The sequence below is a fragment of the Ruditapes philippinarum genome, unplaced genomic scaffold (assembly GCF_026571515.1).
Source record: "Ruditapes philippinarum isolate M1 unplaced genomic scaffold, ASM2657151v2 ctg816_1_1_1_1, whole genome shotgun sequence".
NCBI classification, from domain to species: Eukaryota; Metazoa; Mollusca; class Bivalvia; order Venerida; family Veneridae; genus Ruditapes; species Ruditapes philippinarum.
Window position 1 is genome coordinate 115,361 of NW_026866215.1, and position 26,058 is coordinate 141,418.

General features: G+C 32.6%; 1 protein-coding gene across 2 annotated transcripts; it reads right to left on the reverse strand.

Annotated features, from left to right (window-relative positions):
- Positions 1-226: 226 nt before the first annotated feature.
- LOC132731748 (uncharacterized) lies at positions 227-16,984 on the reverse strand. 2 transcript variants are annotated; one of them, XM_060717999.1, is made up of 8 exons: positions 16,871-16,984; positions 10,784-11,271; positions 10,252-10,404; positions 7,313-7,610; positions 6,659-6,748; positions 4,707-5,194; positions 4,186-4,341; positions 229-2,562 (listed from the first exon to the last, which is right to left on the reverse strand). In XM_060717999.1, exons 2-8 carry the CDS (start codon positions 11,180-11,182, stop codon positions 2,266-2,268), a joined length of 1,881 nt encoding a protein of 626 aa, XP_060573982.1. In that variant the 5' UTR covers positions 11,183-11,271; positions 16,871-16,984; the 3' UTR covers positions 229-2,265. The 2 variants fall into 2 exon arrangements, with proteins under 2 accessions (XP_060573981.1, XP_060573982.1); XM_060717998.1 differs by lacking the exon at positions 16,871-16,984 and having other exon boundaries at positions 227-2,562; positions 10,784-12,598.
- Positions 16,985-26,058: the final 9,074 nt, after the last annotated feature.

Here is a 26,058-nt window from a genome sequence, read left to right on the forward strand (position 1 = left end):
AAAAGGGCCATCGTAGCCATCTTGTTATTACTGTTATTTACATACACAGAGAAATATAACGTGTCCACTTTTCTCCATTCATACCTGTTTACATTTTTTTACAACATTTTCTCAATAATGCTCCAAAAGTGCTAAATTATTGTAATATGAACAATCACTTCAAAATTTTTTATTATAGCTGAGGGGCTGTCTTTTTATATATTTGGTATATATTGTCTGTCCGTTTCAACATTCTTTTAAATATTCAAAATATAATAATGATAATAATAATAATAAATCCATATTTCCATTTAAAACATTTATTATTGCTGACAACCATTACATGATTTTTCAAAAACGTGTTTTATCTATCACAATGAAAGCAATATAGTTTTGTCAATGATAAAAAGCTGAAAAAGTAGATACAACTTACAGCATAACTCTAAAATTAAAGAACGGATAGGGATGGGGTGTGTGCGTGAGGTGTCAGTGCGTGTTTAACATGTATTGACAGCATCAGAAAGCAATATGTGTATTATCTAAGTATTACAGGTACAGGTGCAGTGTAAAATTGTCTTATCCAATGAAACAGAAAATATTTGAAGTACATTGCAACAGTTACGGGAATCTAGTAACAAGTAAATTATATTTACACACGCAATACAGCTTTAAAATGTCTTTAATAAAAATGGTTACATAATTGTTTGGCAATATTGATATGAATCTCATTCATTTCCAGAAACATTTTTGCTAGTTTCCGTAATTTATAACGTTTTACTTATTGATTTGTAATGGTATAAATGTTCTCCCTACTTCATAGTATACTAACGTCCCGATGGCCTAGTAATAACGAAATTGAAAGTGTGTATCCTCAAAAAAGTACCTTTCTTTCGGATTTCTTTATCTCTAAATAATTTGATATAAAGATAAAAATGTAATCTTCAATTTGTACAGTTGTACAGTTGTGCATGGGTGATTGGCATACAAAAAGGTTTCTCAAATAAAAAACAAAAACAAAAACACAAAAAAAACAACAAAGAAATGATGTTCCATTAAAATTCAAAACTACGGCCTTTAATATGAAACAAGAAACTCGTAACGTCTTATCCCAGGGGCTAGTTGTGTCGGTAACTTAGGTTATACATAAACATATATACCGTTATGACATAATTTAAAAATCGTAAAATTAACTTTGGAATCCGACAATTAACGACAAACGGTCATTGAATATTCAAATGTCTCTGGTCAATATTGCCAAATAAAACATTTATATAACATTTTGATATATATACAACAATTTCGAAACACTATTTATAGCCGGTTTGCCGACAAGCCGACAAAGTCTGCCGTTTACCGATTATTTTACAAAGAAAGTGTCTAAAAGAAAAGAAGACGGTGTCTTAAAAAGATTACTTCTTTTAAGTAAAAATGGAAAACCATGAAGTGAAAAACATTTGAAACTTAAATCATCAATTAAAGTTACTTTACCACACAAAACGAGTCTTAAGCATCAACATATCGTTTACAGTAAATAATTTTGCATAGAAGTTAAAATGCAGTTTTCACGAGGTACATTTTTACCCGTATCATCACACCTGTTAACATGTAGCGAGTAGGACATCCCACTTAAAAACAGGAATACCAAGATATGTTCTTCAAATTTTTGTCTCTTTTTATCGAAATAATTCTCTATGATATATTGTGCAGCAGTCGATTGCAGGGTAACAAAACTTTACCAAGCGCACACATGTTCTACTTGAATCCAAAGGATCTACTTGCAACCTATTGACGGGTAATTTTATAATTTAAATCAATATTAACAAAATAAAGCATTGCAACGGTTTAAAATCAAAGCATGATAAAATTTGCTTAAGCTTTAAGAAGATATTTTTTTCGTCGGATAAGACATGTATGTGTAGGATGGTAGCTTTAGAATGTCTTGCATTATTTTTTTCATGTCAGGTTTGTAAATTTTGATTAAGAATTATAATTAGTTAATGCTGGGATTTGCAATAATTATTGTTTAGTCGAGTTTATATATACTGTTTTTAGTAGAAAAAGATACGTTTCAATTGATACATATCAACGTCAAGAACGTCATTTAATAAATATTGTATTGTTAGCGTACGCCTGGCTTCTTACCCCTTGTCATTTGAAAATAAACGGAATTGTTATTGTAATTATTTAGTATTGATTTTTCACTGTATATAGTGAACATGTTCCGAATATTGTCTCGTGTAAAATTGTGTACGTAAATCAAAATGTGTGAGCAGTAGAGCTGCAGTCCTATAACCATTCGAAAAACCGTAGTAATGCTCCAATAGTGGCACCTGATACACAACCAATTACTAAACCAGTAAGCGCTCCTACTAATGCATAAAGAAACATATACCACACATGGTGATACTTTTCTCTTATCATGGCATGTCTTCTTTCTAATTTAAGTACCAATAGTAGCCATTGAGTGATATTCAAGAATTGCTCAGTTCTGTCCAGTGTTACTGCAAGACGTTTTCTTTGTTTTGGTAGGACTGTCTTGTACCAGATCCATGTCCATGTGCCGATATTCGACATGAGTTGAACCTGCCAAATATCATATTTATGTTAATATTTTATTTAACCTATATAAAACAGAACACAAGAAGAAAGTATCTCACCCTTAAATGGTACATATATTTCATTTACTTGTGAAACTTAGGTGTTGCCATTCGTGCACACAATTAATTACTTTAAAAATGTTATACGTCTTTGGCGATCTGGGATAATTCTTGACAAGTTGAGTTATTAAACAAAGCACTTGTTTTAAATTGATAATTACTTAGCTAAATATAAAAGCGTCCAGAGTAGGCAACTATTTGCTAACCCGACATCAATTGCTATCTACACCACAGTTTTAACGAAAATGAGAGTTTGAGGTATTGTGGGGGATGTTGCACTGTTCAATTATTATACCTCATCAATAAACCGGGTCTTCAACTTGCATATAATTTATTTGTTTTGAGGCTTATAAGAGATCACATTTTCTTAAATTTCTTGTTCAAAACGTGACTTATTTCAGCAAAGGTTAACTAGGCAACATCATTAATATCTCTCCTATTTATCTTGTGGTTTCTTTTACAATTACTTTATATATATATGTTTTTTTAACATTATTGAGCGGTTGCAAGCCAACGCTCCCTTTGCAACTCAGTGAAAACACGCGTTACTTCACACGAAAGAAAGTGAGCTATAACGAAATTTTCGACCGATGGACAGGAGAGTATTGCAAGCTTTGTTCAATCCCAAATTAATAAGCATAACTAAATCCCACTTAATCTTTAACGTTCTATACAATTTGATGAAAAAAGAGAAGAAACACATGCGTTTTTATTTAAAAGCCATGCGTACATATATGTTTCCTTTTTTTACGCCGTGATTAATACGTTTGGTCATATATCGGCGATAAGTTCCCCGGCTTTTAATGATAACTTAATATATGTAATTTCATCGTTCGTGGCCGACCATTAGTTGTCTATGATTAAAATTCTAAGTCAGCAGTAAGACACAAATAACCATTATTTTTAATGTCCGAGATCATTTGTCAAGGAAACATAACTCCCAACCCAGGTTCGGAACCACACCTGAAGTACTTATTCGATACTCGTCCCATTGAGCTAAGCGGAAAGACTATATGAAAATAAACTAAAACAAACAACAAAACAAACGGTCTCGTCCTTATTAATGTTTCCAAGGGCGTAGCTGATATTAATATGTGGCATAATTATTTAAACTATTTTAGTTATTAAGAATTACAAAGTTCTGCTTTTTACCAAATCACTTTGTAACATTAATTCCTCGAATAAAGAAGATTTAATAAACAGTTTTCAATATCAGTCGATATAAAAAAATATACCATGAAATAGTATCATTTCTGACGCCATGGAATAACTTTTGTAGAGGTTAATTAAGGAGTGCTTCATGATAAATATCAGCGTTGCAGTAAATAAAGGACAGTTGTAACAGTTATTGTAAAATTAGGTTAAAGTTATACTCTGCGATTAAGAGGGGATGTTTTTAAAGATAATGTTGACAATAACGTACGACGCACCACAAATGGCGGACGCCGGGCATCTTGCGATCCCTAATGCGCGGTAATAAGCATTTTGTGAATCAAAACATCTAGGGTTTTGTTTTTAAGGGAAAAAAATCAACAACATGTATCGGTACCTTTTCAAGTCTATCCTTTGTCTTCGATTTGATTTCGTCACTCAATTTTTTACTCTCCAGGAATTTATTTATATTCTTGAAAATTTCAGTCATTTTCTTTTCCGATATTCTGTTTTCTTGAGAAAGAAATATTAAAAAGTTGCTGTGACGAATCATCTGTAATTCAAACAAGCCATTAATAAACAATGTATATATTTCAGTTTACTGTACAACTGTTTCCCAGCTGTTCTTTGTCTTTGACTAGTACAAACTATTTTTTCAAACTCATTGCTTTTAATACAAACATCTTATTTAAAATATTATAAAAGTGATGGAATATAAACTTGAATTAAAACTTAAAACCAAACAACTTTTGATCATAAACATAATGTTTAACCTTAAAAAGATATCCATAATTTGAATAACTAAACAACAAAAATATCAGAAAGAATAATGTTACAATGCTCTTAAATAAAATATAAAAGTGACACTTTTTCAATTTGAGAGAGAAGAAATAGATAAACAATAAAAAATAATAAAACCTGATCTATTTCTATCCTCTCCTCAACAAAATCTTTCACTTTGAAATTTCTCAACAAATGAAATATTGCAAGCATGTTTGTTTCTTCTGGACAAGTGCTATCCTTGTTTCCTTTTGGCATGTATAGTTTTGCGATCTTCCAGTAGCTGTCCATATGAACATCTCCAATATTTTCCCATTCAATATATGCTGGATCCCAATGAGCTGAAACAAGCTTCGCCAACAAAGACCTACATTCTGGTGAGTTTACCACCCATACACGATTATATTTCCCTCGTGTTAATTTGTAGTCTTTGTGTCGATTTTGAGCGATATCCAGCAAATTGTCAAGGTTCATTTTCTCATTAAAATTCAAACTGTCGAAAAACTGTTTGAAAATTGACCTCGCTAAATATGTCATAGCGTCGTCTGCTGTGATCTTGAGTGCAAGTACTGATTTTACCCAATTTACCTCTTCCTCTTTACTGATGCCATGAACTTCTAATAAATCTGTAATTGATAGTATATTTATTTGCATAAAAACATCACTACATGCAATTTGTCATCTCTAGTGACATTGACTTTGCATATATTAACCTAAATGACATGTTTCGCACCAGTAGTTTTGATAATGACCATTTGCGTTTCAATCCCTCAATAAATGATGACTTAATGGTCCAAATACACATTTTCATACTTTTATTTGAACTTTGACCTTGACCTTGGCTGCAAGGACATTAATTTGGCCCGCGACGCCTCCCCTTACAATGGCAAACATTTGTGCGAAGTTATAAGAAAACCCCTCTATGCATGTAGAAGTTTTGCTACGAACATGTTTTAATGACCTCTAGGTGTGACCTTGACTGTTAATCTAGAGACCTAGTTAATGCGCATGACACTTCTTTCAATAGTGGTGAAGATTTGTATGAAGTGTCATTAAAAGCCCTTGATATGTGTAGGACATGTGCTCTGAACAAAATCTCTATGTTTTTTATTATCTTTAGTGACCTTGCCTATCAGTTCTAATAACGTTGACCTTGCATATATAAACCTAAATTTGAAATCCCTCTATGCATGTAGATGTTTTGTTCTGGACAAGCGTTTTACATTGACATCGAAATGTGACCTTGACATTTGACCTAGAATCCTTGTTTATGCGCGCGACACGCCTTTACAATTCCTCCATGCATGAAGGAAATATGCTGGGGACAAAAATGGGTCGCCATCCGCCTAGTCTAGCTGCTCGCCCGCCCGCCAGCCCGACCGGCTGCCCGCCAGAATGAAAACTTTCATTCGATACGTTTTTCAAACGGGCGTATATAAATGACTTGAACATTACATTTTTTGTTCTGTTGTAAATATATTGTAAAATATGAAAAACAAGATCATCAAGGAAGGGCGACTTTCAATGAACGCGACCCTCACATGATCAAGCAACAAAGGACCAGCAGGACCCCAAAACAAAAACAGGACAGAGCACAGGGCAAAGCACGGACTGGATAAAGTACTTCAATGATACACGATAGGTAATAATAGAAACAGACAAGGAAATTAAAAGCATTTAATAAAACACATTTGTATATAATTTGGAATTTCAAGTGTAGCTGATTACAGTTGGGGCGTCCATGGTTTTGTCCATTGTTTTGTCGGATGGTAATGGTCATGGACTTCAAACCACTTGTCCTTCTCGGCTGTGGATCTGAGTCCCGTCAGGGGCTTTTTTCATTTACCTTACTACTACTTCAAGGAAATTCAGTTGTGAAAAATTTCGAAGAGAAGCGTTCTGATTTCTGAATTTAGAATTTACTTTTTATAATTACGTATTTGCAGTGCATGTACATCTATTAACATCTAATTATGTAAATAATTCTATATGTATATTAGTCAACGAAATTCTCTCATTATTGTTTAAGTCAACTTATGTAAAAAATGATTATCTTAATAATGTGTTTGGCTTGTAAATATAATGTATACCTTCATCAGAATCAGGAGAAAGGAACCTTCTCTGCGTCGACTTTTTGTGTTCTTCGTCAGATGATTTGCTAGGCGGGTTTACAGTGCTTTCTAATAAAATGACAAACAATGATAAAAGTTATAGCAAAACTGCATATATTGTATCAAAGTTGAATATATTGTATCAAAGCATTAACGTTCTTACGAAATTGATTTTTGACAGATTATTGCTATCATGTACATTTACTTTTATCAGTTTTACATGTTTTCTAAGTTTTTCATAGGAGCCGATTTTCCTTTTATAACTTTTTCATATTTTTGTGGCAGTAGTGGTGGAGGCTTACTCTCTGGACACCACAGTTCAGCCACCGAATTGTTTATGGACCGACTGCAGTTAACAAGCAGTTAACAAGTACTAGAGTATTTTCTTTTGCAAGGAGAATACTTTTTTACCTGCCAGAGCAAATGTACAGTACGAATGACCGTAGAAAGGGTTTCCTGAAAAAATCATAACAAAAATGAGGCGCACCGTCCGTGAATAGAACCCGGGCCGCCCGATTCAGAGTCCAATGCTCTACCTATTTAATTAACTGGGCAGTATTTGTATTTTTTAACTTTCAAGATATCCTTATGTTACAATAACAAAAAAATGTTCAAATGGAATATCCGTCATACTTTTCCAAACAAACGATGTTCCACCACTAGTTGCACCTAATGTCGAACCATATAATAAACTTGACGGTCCTCCTATTGCTTCAATATCGCTTACTGCTGTTGCGTCTTTAGTTTTATCCGACAAAGGTTCATTATATGCTCGTGCAATGGTAAATCTTGTTTTGTTTGTAAATTCGACTAGTAGCTTTTCCGTGATGTTTAAAAATTGATTAGTTCTGTCCCGTTCAAATGCACGATCTGATTTTTGTTCACGTAGAATTCTCTTGTACCATTCGTCGCAATTCGATATGAGTTGAACCTGATAAATATCATATTTAGAAACATTATTTTATTCAAACCATATTAAACAAAACATGACAACTAATATATCCGTTTTATGACATTTTTTTTACTTGTGACAACTTTAGTGATGCCGATCTTTTTCCTGATGAGATGTTAAATAAAACAATTGTATTTAATTGATTCTGTCTGAGATACCGCATACCTGGGATCATTTGCTATCTACATCACGTTTGTTTGTTTCATTTTACGCCTTTTCCCAACAGTATTTCAGTCATATAGGCGGGTAGTTTCCTAAACATCGTTCCTGGAGAGTAACAACAGTACAAGACTACCTTTGCGCTAAACTACAAAAGCATCTCCCGGGGATCGAACCCACGCCAGAGAGATAACTAGATTAGAAGTCATCGACTCTAACATCTCGACCACGGAGGCGGTGTATCTACATCACGTTGTTTTACCAAAAATGAGAACATGTTTAGGGGGTTTGCGGGTTGTTGCACTGTTCTCGTTTCCTTGTGAACATACTCAAATAAACCTTATTTAAAGGGTCATTGAACATTGTTGATTTTGTGTCATTGGCCTTCCTTGCACAACTTAGTCATGTATACCGCATATAAAATAGACAAGAAGTAAATAACAAATATTAAGTCGCATTTATTGAATAACTTGATGAAAAATAAATAGGTCACCATGTTGCAATTTCAGAGGATTTTAGGACATTATTGTCGATATGTCTTGGATCCGTACTCCCATAGACTGAAACCGCGGAATGATCCGCTTAGAAAAGCACTTACTAAGCATATCTATATACCACCTAGTCTAAGCTCTAAACTATGGTTTAAAGAAACGAAAGAGGAAACAAAGCCGATTTCATTTAAAAGCTACACTTACATAATGTGTTCTTTCCCCGACGTTTTTAACACGTTTTGGCATATTTCGGCGGTCGATTTGCCTAACTAGTGTCTTTTGGATAACAAACCTGTAATAACTAATTTCTCCGTAATTGACCGGCCAACAATTATTTATCATTTCCGAGTCAGTGGTGAGATACAAACGACCATTACTTTCAAAGCCAGAAATAAATTGTCAAGGAGAAATTACGCCTCAATCTAGGATCGGACCAGTGACTCCTAAGATTATCTTCGCATTTAGCTAAGCGAACATACTACTGTTTAAGTGGAAAATTTTGAGACGTGGAAATATTTGCGATTTTTGCGAACATTTGTTCACGCAAAAATATTTCTGTCTAGGCAAACATTCTTGTATCATTATGTACAGCATCTTACATGAAAAAAGTTTGATGGTTCAGGTTCTGAGATGATTTTTTTCTCCAATTTTTGCTGCTAGTTTGTTTAACCTTGGTTTTTAACAAATCACAAATGTTTTCATTAAATAATAACAACACTATAATTATGTTTATCATATTACAAAAGAATGTTTCAATATATAATCAGTTCAATAAAAACAAACGCTTTTCTTAAGCTTTCGACGTTTAGTCTTCTTCAGAAAAAAATTGACGTTACGTTTATTTATTTTTTTTTTTATTTTTTTTAAAAGAATGTTTCAAAATAAACAAAGAAATGAGTAATCAGGTCCTTGATCAAACTAACAATGTGTTTTTCAAACAATTATATAAATAATCAAGTATTGAACAACTGAATAGAGCGATTACAATAACGGCATATTCTTGACATGAACCTGCTTTATTAATATGATCAGGAAAAAAACAGTTTTAAATTCAAGAAATCATATTTTCGCAAATATTTCCACACACAAAATGTGCTCTTTTTAACATTCGCAAAATGTTTGTGACGCATATATATCCCCTCACATTGTATATATTATATTTTAAACTGAACATTATATATAACTTCGTCTGCGCGTAGTAATTACAGGGGATAGGAATGAAATATTAGGTTAGGTCCAGGTAATAGTTAATTATCTTTTAGATATGTTTAAATGTTTCCTACACATATCGTTGTAAAGAGTACACCCCTTCCCTAAGAGCACCTCTGTTTAGGACATGATAATTTTAGAGGCAAATTATTCATTAATAAACGTTTTTATTGTCCAAATTAATGCCTCCCAGGACGTGGTTGATATTGATCTGAGTTATGATTATAATACGTTTGAAGTGAACTTATTACTATCAGGTTATGCTTAATATAAAATCATTTTGAAAGTTCTGTCTTCCTCAAAATAATGTTTCGATAATACACATGTCATATAAATCTAGACAAGAAAAGTATACCTTCGGAATGGATCATTTTAGACACCAGGCGGAAATTGATATTGATATAATTTCATTAAGGACTACTACATAACAAATTTAAAGCCTTCAGCGTATAGCTTTATAAAGGGCATATGTTGATAGTCATATGCTGTGATTTATTTCTATATTATAATGGAACTGCTTATTTATTGATTTATCTCACTGTCGAATAACATCTTTCATGTAAAGTTAGACTTTATGGTTAGGAGGGGATGTTATTCAAAAATATCGTTGATTATAATGTATGCCACACCAAGAATTGTAGACACCGGACATTTGTCGATCGCTGAAGCCCGGTTCTGAGCATTTTGTGAATAAGAGAATCTAAATAGATAAATATGAAAAGAAAACAACAACATTAAAAAGTAACAACATGAATCGACACCTTTTCAAGTTTATCCTTTGCCATTGATCTGACACCTTCACTCAACTCAGTACTCTTCATGAATTGGTAAATATTCTCGAGTATTGAAAACATTTTCCTTTCAGAAACTTTGTTGTTGGGAGTACGTAATAAATAGTTCACGTGACAAATCATCTGTAATTAAAACAAGATTGATATATATATAACATTTTACAGTACAACTGTTCCGTAACAGTACTGTTATTTGTTTTTGACTAGAATATGTGTATAAAAAGTAAAATATTTTCAAAATGTATTCCTTTTAATGGAAGCTCTTTATTTAAAATTTTATTTAAAATGATGAAAAATCAACTTAAATTATTATCAGTCTTATCATGTTTTGATCACAAAAAAGAGTGTGACTTTTCAAAAGATATACATATTTTGAATAACTAAAGATCTAAGATAACTCAGAACGAATAATATAACAATCCTCTTAAATGAAATAGAAAAGATGCCACTTAAAAAAATATTTAGAAGAATAATAAGATAAACAACAAAAAATAGATAAAACCTCAACTATTTCTTTCCTTTCCTCAGCAAAATCTTTCACTTTGAAGTTTCTCAACATATGAAATATTGCAATCATGTCTGCATCCTCTGGACAAGTGCTATCCTTGTTTCCGTGTGGCATGTAAAGCTTTGCGATCTTCCAGTACCTTTCCACATTAGTATCTCTAATATTTTCCCATCCAATATATTCTGGTTCCAAATGAGCTGCTACAAGCTTCTCCAACAAAGACTTACACTCTGGTAAGTCTACCACCCATACACGATGATCTTTCACTCGTGTTAATGCGAAGCCTTTGATTCGATTTTGAGCGATATCTAGCAAAGTTTCAAGGCTCATTTTCTCATTTGAATTCAAACTGTTGAAAAATTGTTTGAAAGTTGACCTCGCTAAATATGTCATAGCGTCGTCTGCTGTGATCTTGAGTGCAAGTACTGATTTTACCCAATTAACCTCTTCCTCTTTACTGATGCCATGCACTTTTGATACATCTGTCATCGGTAGTAAATTTAAACAAATCAAGACTTATTTCAACAATAATTTGTAACAGAGTCACAAACGTCCCCCGCCTCAGGGAAGTTTCATATGAAGCATAAAATTGTGTTATTTCAAAAGATTGAGGTTAAGATCTCAGGACATATAGTAAAAAATTATGATCAATGCAAGATCTGCAAATGCAACAATGAAATTATTAAAGAAATAAAATGAAACACGGAATTAAGAAATCTATAATGCTATGCTTTGACCTCCAAATGTGACCTTGAATTTGGAGGTAGGTGTGCAGGTGTTAAGCATGACATGTCGTCTTATTATTGTTACTATTTGTGCCACGTATTTTCAAAATCCCTTGATTTATGAAGAAGTTATAGATCGGACACGAAATATACCCTATAACAGACTATGTTAATCTTTGACCTCTTAGTGTGACCTTGGAGGTAGGAAGCCATGTTTTCGCCTATCATATCGTCTTATCATTGTGATTATTTGTGCAAAGTATTTTAAAAATATCTTGATCTGTGAAAAAGTTATGGACTGGACACAAAATATACCATATAACAGACTATGTAAATCTTTGAACCTCTAAGTGTGACATTGACCTTGGAGGTAGGGACCAATGTTTTGCGCCTGAAATATCGTCTTATTATTGCGACTATTTGTGCCAAGTTATTTCAAAATCCCTTGAACTATGAAGAAGTTCTAGATCGGACACAAAATATACCATATTACAGACTCTATTAGTTTTTGACCTCTGAGTGTGACCTTGACTTTGGAGGCAGGGATGCAGGTGTTGCGCATGATACATTGTTTTATTATAGTGACTATTTGTGCCAAGTATTTTAAAATCCTTTGATCTATGAAAAACTTACTGACGTGACACAAAATATATACCCTATAAATGACTATGTTGATCTTTGACCTCAAAGTGTGACCTTGACCTTAGAGGTAGGTGACCGGTTGTTGCACATGACACATCGTCTCATTATTTTGATAAATTGTGGCAAGTATTTACAAAATCCCTACAAAGATAAATAGGTTATGGACCGACACGATTATATACCCTCAAATAGAAAATGTTGACCTTGAATGAGCAAGTGCGACCTTGACCCTGGAGGTAGGCGTATGATTGTTGCGCATGACACATCGTTTTATTGTATCAAACACTTTTGCCAAGTTATTTCGAATTCCTTTGATAAATGACAAAGTGATGGACCAGACATGAAAGTGTGACGGACCGACGGATAGAGGCATTGACAGACGGACGGAGTTTTTTTATATCCCCTTTTTTCTTCGAGAAGGCGGGGACAAAATTAACCTATGACGTATGTCTGCCTTTATTTGCAATAAAACGTTACAACATTAAATGTTCCGAAGAAATTATGATTGATTAGACTATAGGTATGAAATTTTGTTTAATAATATTTGATTAAAAAGAAGCTAATACGACATAAAAATGTCTTTAAAATGAGGAAAAAACATAGTTCCTTAATATTATTTAAGACATGGTCATCGCATTTAGAATACATTGAAAATATTTCCAGACTACTATGATATCTAAAAGACAAAAAGGACTTGAACACTCAGCTACATTGCTCTGTAGTAAATATATTATATATATATTGTAAAATATATAATATATTTGGTACATGTATATTTTTGATGTGATGGGTATAATTAATTTGGTTTTTTACATATTTATTTAAAATTGAACTCTCCTTCCGTTTGCTCATGCTTCATTAACAAAAGTAAATTAAAAGACTTGTTCAATGAAGAACAGCATAACTCCCTATTCAACAACAACACTAAAAAGGCAATGACCTCGAGTCCTGTTAAAACAAATATCAGTCCTTCTGCTCATACTGTCAATTTGTGTCGATAACATGACTAAGACATAATCTTACAGTCTGTAGTCTTAGAAAGTTATATACGTTTTTAAATTGTAATTATGTTTTCACCATTAACAACACTTTGAATGAAATTTGAATATACTAATGAGGAATATCCATGAACGACTCATGAACTATTTATTGCCATCTATTGTAATTTTCATTTAATATAGGAACTTTACATGCTGTTTTGAGCAAAGTGTTATAGACACGGATATTTACTGAACAAGGAAACGAAACAGAAAAAGTCATTAAACGTAGACCAGGCGTAAGCAAAATGCAAATGGTAAAAATGTGAATTTTCCAACAATCCGAAAATGAATTCAACATTATCTGTGCCATATCGACAAAGGTTGTTTGACGTGCAATATGAACAATTATCTATAAATTGTATACTATCACAGATGTGAACTATTAACCCAGTAAATCTGTCGTGTTGTGTTCTGAAAAGTTTAAATTGATCTAGGTGATTACTATTTTTTCTTGCAGTACACATCACATCCTATTATAATATCTCTATATTTTGTCATCTTGAGTGACTTAAAATATCATTTTACGTGACCTTGACCTTGAATATATTAATTATATTTGCCTAATTTATATGTTTTACACTAGTAGTCATGATTATGACCATTTGTGTTTTCACCAATCAATAAATGATGAGTAAAATGGTCCGAATAAACGCTTTCCTAGTTTATCCGAAATTTGACCCATATGTGTGACCTTGACTTTGGACGCAGGAACCTTAATTTTGCCTTACAATGGTTAACATTTGCGCGAAGTCATAATGAAATCCCTCTATGCATGTAGAAATTTTGCTCAGGCAAAATGTTTCAACGACCTCTAAGTGTGATCTCGACATTAAACCTAGAGATCTAGTTCATGTGCATGATACTTCTTTTTATAGTGTCGAACATTTGTATGAAATGTCATTAAAATCCCTTCATATGTGTAGGAGAAAATATCTATATATCTTATTATCTTGAGTGACCTCGACTATCAGTTCTTGTAACCTTGACCTTGCATGTATTAACCTTAATCTGAAATCCCTCTATGCATGTTAATGTTTTAGTGCGGACAAGAGTTTTACAATTACATCTACGTTTGACCTTGACCTTCGACCAAGAGACCTAGTTTATGTGCGAAACACGGCTTTACAATTTCTCCATGCATGTAGTAAATATGCTATTGGTCCCACCCGCCCGGCCTGGCCGAAGCCTGACCAGCCGCCAGCCTACCGCCCGACCGGCCGCCTGCCAGTGGAGAAACTATAATATGATCAGTTTTCAAACGGGTGTATTTAAATGACTTGAATATTACACTATTTTGTTCTGTTTTAAATATAATGTAAAACTTTAAAAGAAGATCATCAAGGAAGGGCGGAGTTCAATAAATGCGACCCTCACACGACAGCAACACAGGACAAGCAGGACCTCAATAATAACAGGACAGTGCACAGGCCATAACACGGACTGGATAAAGTACTTTAATGATACATAATAGGAAATAATAGAAACAGACATGGAAATTAAAAGCATGCATCATTTAATAAAACACGTTTGTATATTATTGGACATTACAACAGTAGTTGATTACAGTTGGGGCCTCCATGGTTTTGTCAAGTGGTAATGGTCATGGACTTCAAACCATTTGCCCTTCTCCGCTTTGGATCCGAATCCCGTCAGGGGCTTTTTCATTTATGTAAGAAACTTATCTTACTACGTCAGGGAAAATCGGTGGTTAAGAAGAAAAGCAATCTGATATCGGAATTTAGAATTTACTTTTATTGCTACGTACTTACACTCTTAGTGTGGCCTTTTTTTTGGAGGTAGGGGTGCAGGTGTTGTACTTGACATATCGTCTTATTATTGTGACTATTTGTGCCAAGTTATTTCATAATCCCTTTAATTTGTGAAGAAGTTCTTGATCGGACACAAAATATACCCTATTACAGACTATGTTAATATTTTACCTCTAGGTGTGACCTTGACATTGCAGCTAGGGATGCAGGTGTTGCATATGACACATTGTCTTATATCAGTTACTATTTGTGCCAAGTATTTTCAAAATCCTTTGATCTATGAAAAAGATATGGACCGGACACAAAATATACTTCATAACAGACTATGTTGATATTTAACCTTCAAGTGCAGGTGACCGGTTGTTGCGCATGACACACTGTCTCGTTATTGTGAATTATTGTGGCATATATTTACAAAATCCCTTCAAAAGTAAGAAAGTTATGGACCGGAATCGCAATACCCTCAAATAGACAATGTTGACCTTGAATGAGCATGTGCAACCTTGACCCTGGAATTAGGGGTTTGGTTGTTGCGCATGACACATCGTCTTATTATAAGAAACACTTGTGTCAAGTTATTTCGAATACCTTTGACAAAATTATGGACCAGACACGAAAGTGTGACGGACGGATAGAGGCATTGACAGACGGACGGAGTCTTTTTCTATATCCCCCTTTTTTCTTTGAGAAGGCGGGGGATAATATTAACGTATGACAAATGTCTATTTTTATTTGCAGTAAAACGTCACAACATTAAATGTCTCGAAGAAATTATGATTGATAAACCTATAGGTAAGCAATATTGAAATTTTGTTTAATACTATTTTATTAAGCTAATTAGACACAAAAATATCGATAAAATGAGAAAAAACACAGTTTTATAGTATTTAAAACATGATTATCCCATTTAGAATACTTTGAAAATATTTTTAGATTACTATGACATCTAAAGACAAAAAGGACTTGAACATTCAGCTACATGGCTCTGTTGTAAATATATTACATGTATTTATATACTAGTATATATTGTAAAATATATAATATATATGGTATATTATTCATGTGATGGGTATAATTTATTCGGTTTTATCCATAGTATTTAAAAATTTGAACTGTCCGTCCGTTTGCTCATGCTTCATAAACAACAGTAAACTAGAAGACTAGTTCAATGAAGAATAGCATAAAGAGCTATTTACTCCCTATTGAACAACAACAATAAAAGGGCAATGACCTCGAGTCCTGTTAAATCAAATATCTGTCCTTCTGCTCATACTGTCAAGTTCACTCAATAACATGACTATGACATCATCTAACAGCCTGTGGCCTTTGAAAGTTATATACGTATATAAATTGTAATTATGCTTTCACCATTAACAATGAATGAAATTTGAATATACTAATGAGGAATATTCATAAACGACTCATGAACTATTAAGTGCCATCTATTAAAATTTTCATTTGATATAGGAACTATGCATGCTATTTGTATTTGAGCATGCATTGAAATCAAGCGTTTTAGACGGATATTTACTGAACGAGGAAACAAAACAAAACATAAAAATCATTAAACTTAGACCAGGCGTCAGCAAAATGCAAATGGTAAAATTGTGAATTTTTCAACCATCGGAAATGAATTTAACACAAACCGAAGCAATATCGGTAAAGGTTGATTGATGTGCAATATAGAAAATTATCTATAAATTGTATACTATCATAGAGGTGAACTATTAACCCAGGAAATCTGATGTGTTGTGTTCTGAAAAATTTAAATTGACCTACTATTTTCTTGCAGTACACATCACATCCTTTTCAAAAATGGGGTCTTTATAAGTCACCAATATGACTTTAACTGTAACATTATAATGTTTATTTTTATGATGTTTAGAGTGTAAAGATAATGTTTACCTTTATCATAATCAGACGACCTTATTTTTCTCTGAATTTGCTTTCTGTGTTCTTTGTCAGAAGATTGATCATCAGGTTGGCTTTTAATATAACCTTATTGATGGGTCAAACAATGATAAAAGTTAAAGCATAACTAAAAGTATATAATAACAGAAATTACTTTACGTTTAGACGAACTTCGTGCTTAGTATAATGCCAATTTGATCTCGACCTTAAATAATACAAACTCATCTTTTTCATCAAAGAAAATTGATATTAATAGATTGTTAGAATGAGAGAAAAATACAGACTTGCAAATAAAATGTATGATACTTTATATGAAAAGAAACTTCTAATACAATTCGCAATTTCTTTACATTATCAAAAGCACTTAGAAGATGTGGGCATTACAGATATGCATGTAGGAGAAATGTTTGGGCATTTTCTAGAAAAGTATTTGAATATCTTATCGTCCCTAGTGACTTTGCATATATTAAACCTAAATTTACATGTTTTCGCACTTTAGTTGTAGTTATGATTAATGACCATTTGTGTTTCAATCCCTCAATAAATGATGACTAAATGGTCCAAATACACATTTTCATACTTTTATTTGAATTTGGACCATAACCTCTTGGCCGCAAGGACCTAAATTTTGCAAGCGACGCCTCCTCTTGCAATGGTAAACATTGGTGCGAAGTTTTGATAGAATCCCTTTATGCATGCAGAAATTTTGCTCAGGACAAGCGTTTTTCAATGACCACTTAGTGTGACCTTGACCATTAACCTGGAGACCTAGTTCATATGCATGACACTGCTTCTTCCAGTGGTGATATTTTGTATGATGGTTCATTTGAATCCCTCCATATGTGTAGGAGACATGCTCTGGACAAAATCTCTATATTTCATCTTTAGTGACCTAAAATATCATTTTAAGTGACCTTAACCTTGAATATATTTACCTAAATTACATGTTTTACACTAGTATTCATGATTATTACCATGATTACATGAATAAAGTTTTCGGCCGATTTTTCATCTGTTTTTTTTGTATTTTGATATTGGTAGATAACCGTCCGGATCACGACAATATGCTTATTGGAATTCACAAGGGCACAGTAAGACACTGCATCATTCTTGGACATGCTGTCAAGCAGTTTACAAGTACAATTGCCTTCTCTTTCGCAAGGAAATGATTACCATTGTACATGCAAGAGCAGTAAAATGAAATGAGGCAATAGAAAGTAATCTGTAGTCATCAAATCATAATTGACCATGTAAAAATAATGTTATTCACTCAATCGCTTGTAAAAAGTAGAGTGTTTCATTGTAATTGTTAAAAAATAAGAGATTATTGCTTCAATGGTCAAGATCAACTTTTTCAGTTTGATATCCAACTTTGTCAGATTTAGCATACCTTAAATAGGTAAAATATACCAAGATACCATAGTACAAAATTCCTCTTGCATTTTATAGAGGGCAACATTCTTAAACTCAGTCCTGTCTATAACATAGATATGCAAAAATCTGATGTGTTGTGTTCTAAAATATTTTTTGGACCTAGGTAATTAATAATTATGTTTTCTTGCAGTACACATCACATCCTATTCATAAACAATTCTTCATAAGTCACCAATATGACCTTTACTGTAACAATATGATGTTTATTTTACAATATGATGTTTAGATTATAAAGATAATGTTTACCTTCATCAGGCTCAGACGAACTAAACTTTTTCTGAATTTGTTGTTTGTGTTCTTTATCAGATGATAGGTCATCAGTTGAATTGTCAGGCTGGCTTTCAATATGTCCTGGTTGAATTAGAAAAAAAAAGAAAACCGTTATAGCATAATTTAAAGTACATAAAACATTAAAAAGTAATTATTTTACGTTTTCATGAAATTTTTGTTATTGCTATCATTTACATTCATCTTTAAACTGATAGTTTTTTACATGAATAAAGTTTGCCGCCGAATTTTCATCTGTTCTGTTTTGTATTTTGGTGAATGTACATAACCCTTCGGATCACGGCAGAATGCTTATTGGAATTCACCAGGGCACAGCACACAGCTACAGCAATAAAATGAGGCAATGGACAGTAATCAGAAGTCCCTAAATCATGATTTCCCATGTAAAAAAAATGTTATTCAGTCAATCGCTGGTTAAAAGTGGAGTAATATATTGTAATTGTTAAAGAATAAGAAATAATTGTTTCAATGGTCAAGATCAATTTTTTTCAGTTTTGTATCCGTCTTTGTCGGATTCAGCATACCTTAATAAATAGGATAAATATACCAAGAAGCGACTTGTACTACTAAATGTCTCTAGTATCTTATAAAGGGAAAAATTCTCAAAATCACTCCTTTCTATAACACAGATATGCTCAAATCTGATGTGTTGTGTTCTAAAATATTTTTTGACCTAAGTGATTAATATTTATGTTTTCTTGCGATACACATCACATCTTATTCATTAAAAATTCTTCATAAGTCACAAATATGACCTTCACTGTAACAATATGATGTTTATTTTACAATATGATGTTAATATTATAAAGATATTGTTTACCTTCATCAGGATAAGACCAACTAAACTTTTTCTGAACTTGCTGTTTGTGTTCTTTATCAGATGATAAGTCATAAGTTGAATTGTCAGGCTGGCTTTCAATATGACCTGGTTGAATGAGACAAACAATGAAAAAAGTTATAGCATAATTTAAGGTACATAAAACATTAAAAAGTAATTATTTTACGTTTTCACGGAATATTTGTTATTGCTATAATGTACATTCATCTTTAAACTGATAGTATTTTACATGAGTAAAGTTTGCCGCCGACTTTTCATCTGTTCTTTTTTGTATTTTGGTGAAGGTACATAACCCTTCGGATCACGGCAGAATGCTTATTGGAATTTACCAGGGCACAGCACACAGCTACAGCAATAAAATGAGGCAATGGACAGTAATCAGAAGTCCCTAAATCATGATTTCCCATGTAAAAATAATGTTATTCAGTCAATCGCTGGTTAAAAGTGGAGTAATATATTGTAATTGTTAAAGAATAAGAAATAATTGTTTCAATGATCAAGATCAATTTTTTTCAGTTTTGTATCCGTCTTTGTCGGATTCAGCATACCTAAATAAATAGGATAAATATACCAAGAAGCGACTTGTACTACTAAATGTCTCAAGTATCTTATAAAGGGAAAAATTCTCAAAATCACTCCTTTCTATAACACAGATATGCTCAAATCTGATGTGTTGTGTTCTAAAATATTTTTTGACCTAAGTGATTAATATTTACGTTTTCTTGCAATACACATCACATCCTTTTCATAAAAAAATCTTCATAAGTGACAAATATGACCTTCACTGTAACAATATGATGTTTATTTTAAAATATGATGTTAAGATTATAAAGATATTGTTTACCTTCATCAGGATCAGACCAACTAAACTTTTTCTGAATTTGCTGTTTGTGTTCTTTATCAGATGATAGGTCATCAGTTGAATTGTCAGACTGGCTTTCAATACGACCTGGTTGAATGAGAAAAACAATGAAAAATGTTATAGCATAATTTAAGGTACATAAAACATTAAAAAGTAATTATTTTACGTTTTCACGGATTTTTTGTTATTGCTATCATGTACATTCATCTTGAAACTGATAGTATTTTACATGAGTAAAGTTTGCCGCCGACTTTTCATCTGTTCTTTTTTGTATTTTGGTGAAGGTACATAACCCTTCGGATCACGACAGAATACTAATTGGAATTCACCAGGGCACAGTAAGCCACTGCATCATTCCTAGACAGGCTGTCAAGCAGTTTACAAGTACTATTGCCTTGTCTTTCTTAAGGACATGATAACCATTGCACATGCTACAGCAATAAAATGAGGCAATAGACAGTAATCAGAAGTCCCTAAATCATGATTGCCCATGTAAAAAAATGTTATTCAGTCAATCGCTGGTTAAAAGTGGAGTAATTCATTGTAATTGTGAAAGAATAAGAAATAATTGTTTCAATGGTCAAGATCAAATTTTTATAGTTTTGTATCCACCTGTGTCGGACTCAACATACCTTAAATAGGATAAATATACCAAGAAACGACTTGTACTACAAAATGTCTCTAGTATCTTATAGAGGGCAAAATTCTTTAAATCAGTCCTGTCTATAACACAGATATGCTAAAATCTGATGTGTTGTGTTCTAAAATATTTTTTGACCTATGTGATTGATATTTATGTTTTCTTGCAATACACATCACATCCTATTCATAAAAATATCTTCATAAGTCACCACTATGACCTTTATTGTACCAATATGATGTTCATTTTACAATATGATGTTTAGATTATAAAGATAATGTTTACCTTCATCAGGATCAGACCAACTAAACTTTTTCTGAATTTGCTGTTTGTGTTCTTTATCAGATGATAGGTCATCAGTTGAATTGTCAGGCTGGCTTTCAATATGACCTGGTTGAATGAAAAAAAAAAACAAAGAAAAAAGTAATAGCATAATTTAAGGTACATAAAACATTTAAAAGTAATTATTTTACGTTTTCACGGAATATTTGTTATTGCTATCTTGTACATTCATCTTTAAACTGATAGTATTTTACATGAGTAAAGTTTGCCGCCGACTTTTCATCTGTTATTATTTGTATTTTGTTGAAGGAACATAACCCTTCGGATCACGGCAGAATGCTTATTGGAATTCACCAGGGCACAGTAAGCCACTGCATCATTCCTAGACAGGCTGTCAAGCAGTGTACACGTACTATTGTCTTCTCTTTCGCAAGGAAATGATAACCATTGCACATGCTACAGCAATAAAATGAGGCAAAAGACAGTAATCAGAAGTCCCTAAATCATGATTGCCCATGTAAAAATAATGTTATTCAGTCAATCGCTGGATAAAAGTGGAGTAATTCATTGTAATTGTTAAAGAATAAGAAATAATTGTTTCAATGGTCAAGATCGAATTTTTTCATTTTTGTATCCACGTTTGTCGGTTTTAGCATACCTTAAATAGGATAAATATACCAAGAAACGACTTGTACTACAAAATGTCTCTAGTATCTTATAGAGGGAGTAAATCTCAAAATCACTCCTTTCTATAACACAGATATGCTCAAATCTGATGTGTTGTGTTCTAAAATATTTTTTGACCCAAGTGATTGATATTTATGTTTTCTCGCAATACACATCACATCCTATTCATAACAAAAATCTTCATAAGTCACCAATACGACTTTTACTGTAACAATATGATGTTTATTTTGCAATATGATGTTTAGATTATAAAGATAATGTTTACCTTCATCAGGATCAGACGAACTAAACTTTTTCTGAATTTGCTGTTTGTGTTCTTTATCAGATGATAGGTCATCAGTTGAATTGTCAGGCTGGCTTTCAATATGACCTGGTTGAATGAGACAAACAATGAAAAAAGTAATAGCATAATTTAAGGTACATAAAACATTTAAAAGTAATTATTTTACGTTTTCACGGAATTTTTGTTATTGCTATAATGTACATTCATCTTTAAACTGATAGTTTTTTACATGAGTAAAGTTTGCCGCCGACTTTTCATCTGTTATTTTTTTGTATTTTGGTAAAGTAACATAACCCTTCGGATCACGGCAGAATGCTTATTGGAATTCATCAGGGCACAGTAAGCCACTGCATAATTCCTAGACAGGCTGTCAAGCAGTTTACAAGTACTATTGCCTTCTCTTTCTTAAGGAAATGATAACCATTGCACATGCTACAGCAATAAAATAAGGCAATAGACAGTAATCAGAAGTCCCTTAATCATGATCGCCCATGTTAAAATAATGTTATTCAGTCAATCGCTGGTTAAAAGTGGAGTAATTCATTGTAATTGTTAAAGAATAAGAAATAATTGTTTCAATGGTCAAGATCAAATTTTTTCAGTTTTGTATCCACCTTTGTCGGATTCAGCATACCTTAAATAGGATAAATGTACCAAGAACCGACTTGTATTACAAAATGTCTCTAGTATCTTATAGAGGGCAAAATTCTCAAAATCAGTCCTGTCTATAACACAGATATGCTCAAATCTGATGTGTTGTGTTCTAAAATATTTTTTGACCTAGTTTTTTTAATAGTTATGTTTTCTTGCAGTACACATCTCATCCTATTCATAAATGGGTTCTTTATAAGTCACCAATATGACTTTAACTGTAACATTATAATGTTTATTTTTATGATGTTTAGAGTGTAAAGATAATGTTTACATTTATCATTATCAGACGACCTTATTTTTCTCTGAATTTGCTTTCTGTGTTCTTTGTCAGAAGATTGTTCATCAGGTTGGCTTTTAATATAACCTGATTGATGGGTCAAACAATGATAAAAGTTAAAGCATAACTAAAAGTATATAATAACAGAAATTACTTTACGTTTTGACGAACTTCGTGCTTAGTATAATGTCAATGTGACCTCGACCTTAAATAATACAAACTCATCTTTTTCATAAAAGAAAAATTGATAGTAATAGATTGTTAGAATGAGAGAAAAATACAGACTTGCAAATAAAATGTATGATACTTTATATGAAAAGAAACTTCTAATACAATTCGCAATTTCTTTACATTATCAAAAGCACTTAGAAGATGTGGGCATTACAGATATGCATGTAGGGGAAATGTTTGGGCATTTTCTAGAAAAGTATTTGGATATCTTATCGTCTCTAGTGACTTTGCATATATTAACCTAAATTACATGTTTCGCACTTGTAGTTATGATAATGACCATTTGTGTTTCAATCCCTCAATAAATGATGACTAAATGGTCCAAATACACATTTTCATACTTTTATTTGAACTTTGACCTTAACCTTGGCCGCAGGGACCTAAATTTTGCACGCGACGCATCCTCTTACAATGGTAAACATTGGTGCAAAGTTTTGATAGAATCCCTTTATGCATGCAGAAATTTTGCTCCGGACAAGCGTTTTTCAATGACCACTAAGTGTGACCTTGACCATTAACCTGGAGACCTAGTTCATATGCATGACACTGCTTCTTCCAGTGGTGATAATTTGTATGATGGTTCATTTGAATCCCTCCATATGTGTAGGAGACATGCTCTGGACAAAATCTCTATATTTCATCTTTAGTGACCTCAAATATCATTTTAAGTTACCTTAACCTTGAATATATTTACCTAAATTACATGTTTTACACTAGTATTCATGATTATTACCATGATAACATGAATAAAGTTTGCGGCCGATTTTTCATCTGTTTTTTTTTTATTTTGATATTGGTAGGTAACCGTCCGGATCACGACAGTATGCTTATTGGAATTCACAAGGGCACAGTAAGCCACTGCATCATTTTTGGACATGCTGTCAGGCAGTTTACAAGTACTATAATAATTGCCTTCTCTTTCGCAAGGAAATGATTACCATTGTACATGCAAGATAAATAAAATGAAATGAGGCAATAGAAAGTAATCTGTAGTCATCAAATCATAATTGACCATGTAAAAATAATGTTATTCACTCAATCGCTTGTAAAAAGTAGAGTGTTTCATTGTAATTGTTAAAAAATAAGAGATTATTGCTTCAATGGTCAAGATCAACTTTTTCAGTTTGATATCCAACTTTGTCAGATTTAGCATACCTTAAATAGGTAAAATATACCAAGATACCATAGTACAAAATGCTTCTAGCATCTTATAGAGGGCAACATTCTTAAACTCAGTCCTGTCTATAGCACAGATATGCAAAAATCTGATGTGTTGTGTTCTAAAATATGTTTTGGACCTAGGTAATTAATAAATATGTTTTCTTGCAGAACACATCACATCCTATTCATAAAAAATTCTTCATAAGTCACCAATATGACCTTTACTGTCACAATATGATGTTTATTTTACAATATGATGTTTATATCATAAAGATAATGTTTACATTCATCAGGATCAGACCAACTAAACTTTTTCTGAATTTGCTGTTTGTGTTCTTTATCAGATGATAGGTCATCAGTTGAATTGTCAGGCTGGCTTTCAATATGACCTGGTTGAATGAGACAAACAATGAAAAAAGTAATAGCAGAATTTAAGGAACATAAAACATTTAAAAGTAATTATTTTACGTTTTCACGGAATTTTTGTTATTGCTATCATGTACATTCATCTTGAAACTGATAGTTTTTTACATGAGTAAAGTTTGCCGCCGACTTTTCATCTGTTCTGTTTTTTGTATTTTGGTGAAGGTACATAACCCTTCGGATCACGGCAGAATGCTTATTGGAATTCACCAGGGCACAGTAAACCACTGCAACATTCCTAGACAAGCTGTCAAGCAGTTTACAAGTACTATTGCCTTCTCTTTCGCAAGGAAATGATAACCATTGTACATGTTACAGCAATAAAATGAGGCAATGGACAGTAATCAGAAGTCCCTAAATCATGATTTCCCATGTAAAAATAATGTTTTTCAGTCAATCGCTGGTCAAAAGTGGAGTAATTCATTGCAATTGTTAAAGAATAAGAAATAATTGTTTCAAAAGTCAAGATCAAATTTTTTTTCAGTTTTGTATCCGTCTTTGTCGGATTCAGCATACCTTAATAAATAGGATAAATATACCAAGAAACGACTTGTACTACTAAATGTCTCTAGTATCTTATAGAGGGCAAAATTCTCAAAATCACTCCTTTCTATAACACAGATATGCTCAAATCTGATGTGTTGTCTTCTAAAATATTTTTTGACCTAAGTGATTAATATTTATGTTTTCTTGCAATACACATCACATCCTATTCATAAAAAATTTTCTTAAGTCCCCAATATGACCTTCACTGTAACAATATGATGTTTATTTTACAATATGATGTTTAGATTATAAAGATAATGTTTACCTTCAGCAGGATCAAACGAACTAAACCCTTTCTGAATTTGCTGTTTGTGTTCTTTATTAGATGATAGGTCATCAGTTGAATTGTCAGGCTGGCTTTCAATATGACCTGGTTGAATGAGACAAACAATGATAAAAGTAATAGCATAATTTAAGGTACATAAAACATTTAAAAGTAATTATTTTACGTTTTGACGGAATTTTTGTTATTGCTATCATGTACATTCATCTTTAAACTGATAGTATTTTACATGAGTAAAGTTTGCCGCCGACTTTTCATCTGTTCTGTTTTGTATTTTGGTGGTGAAGGAACAT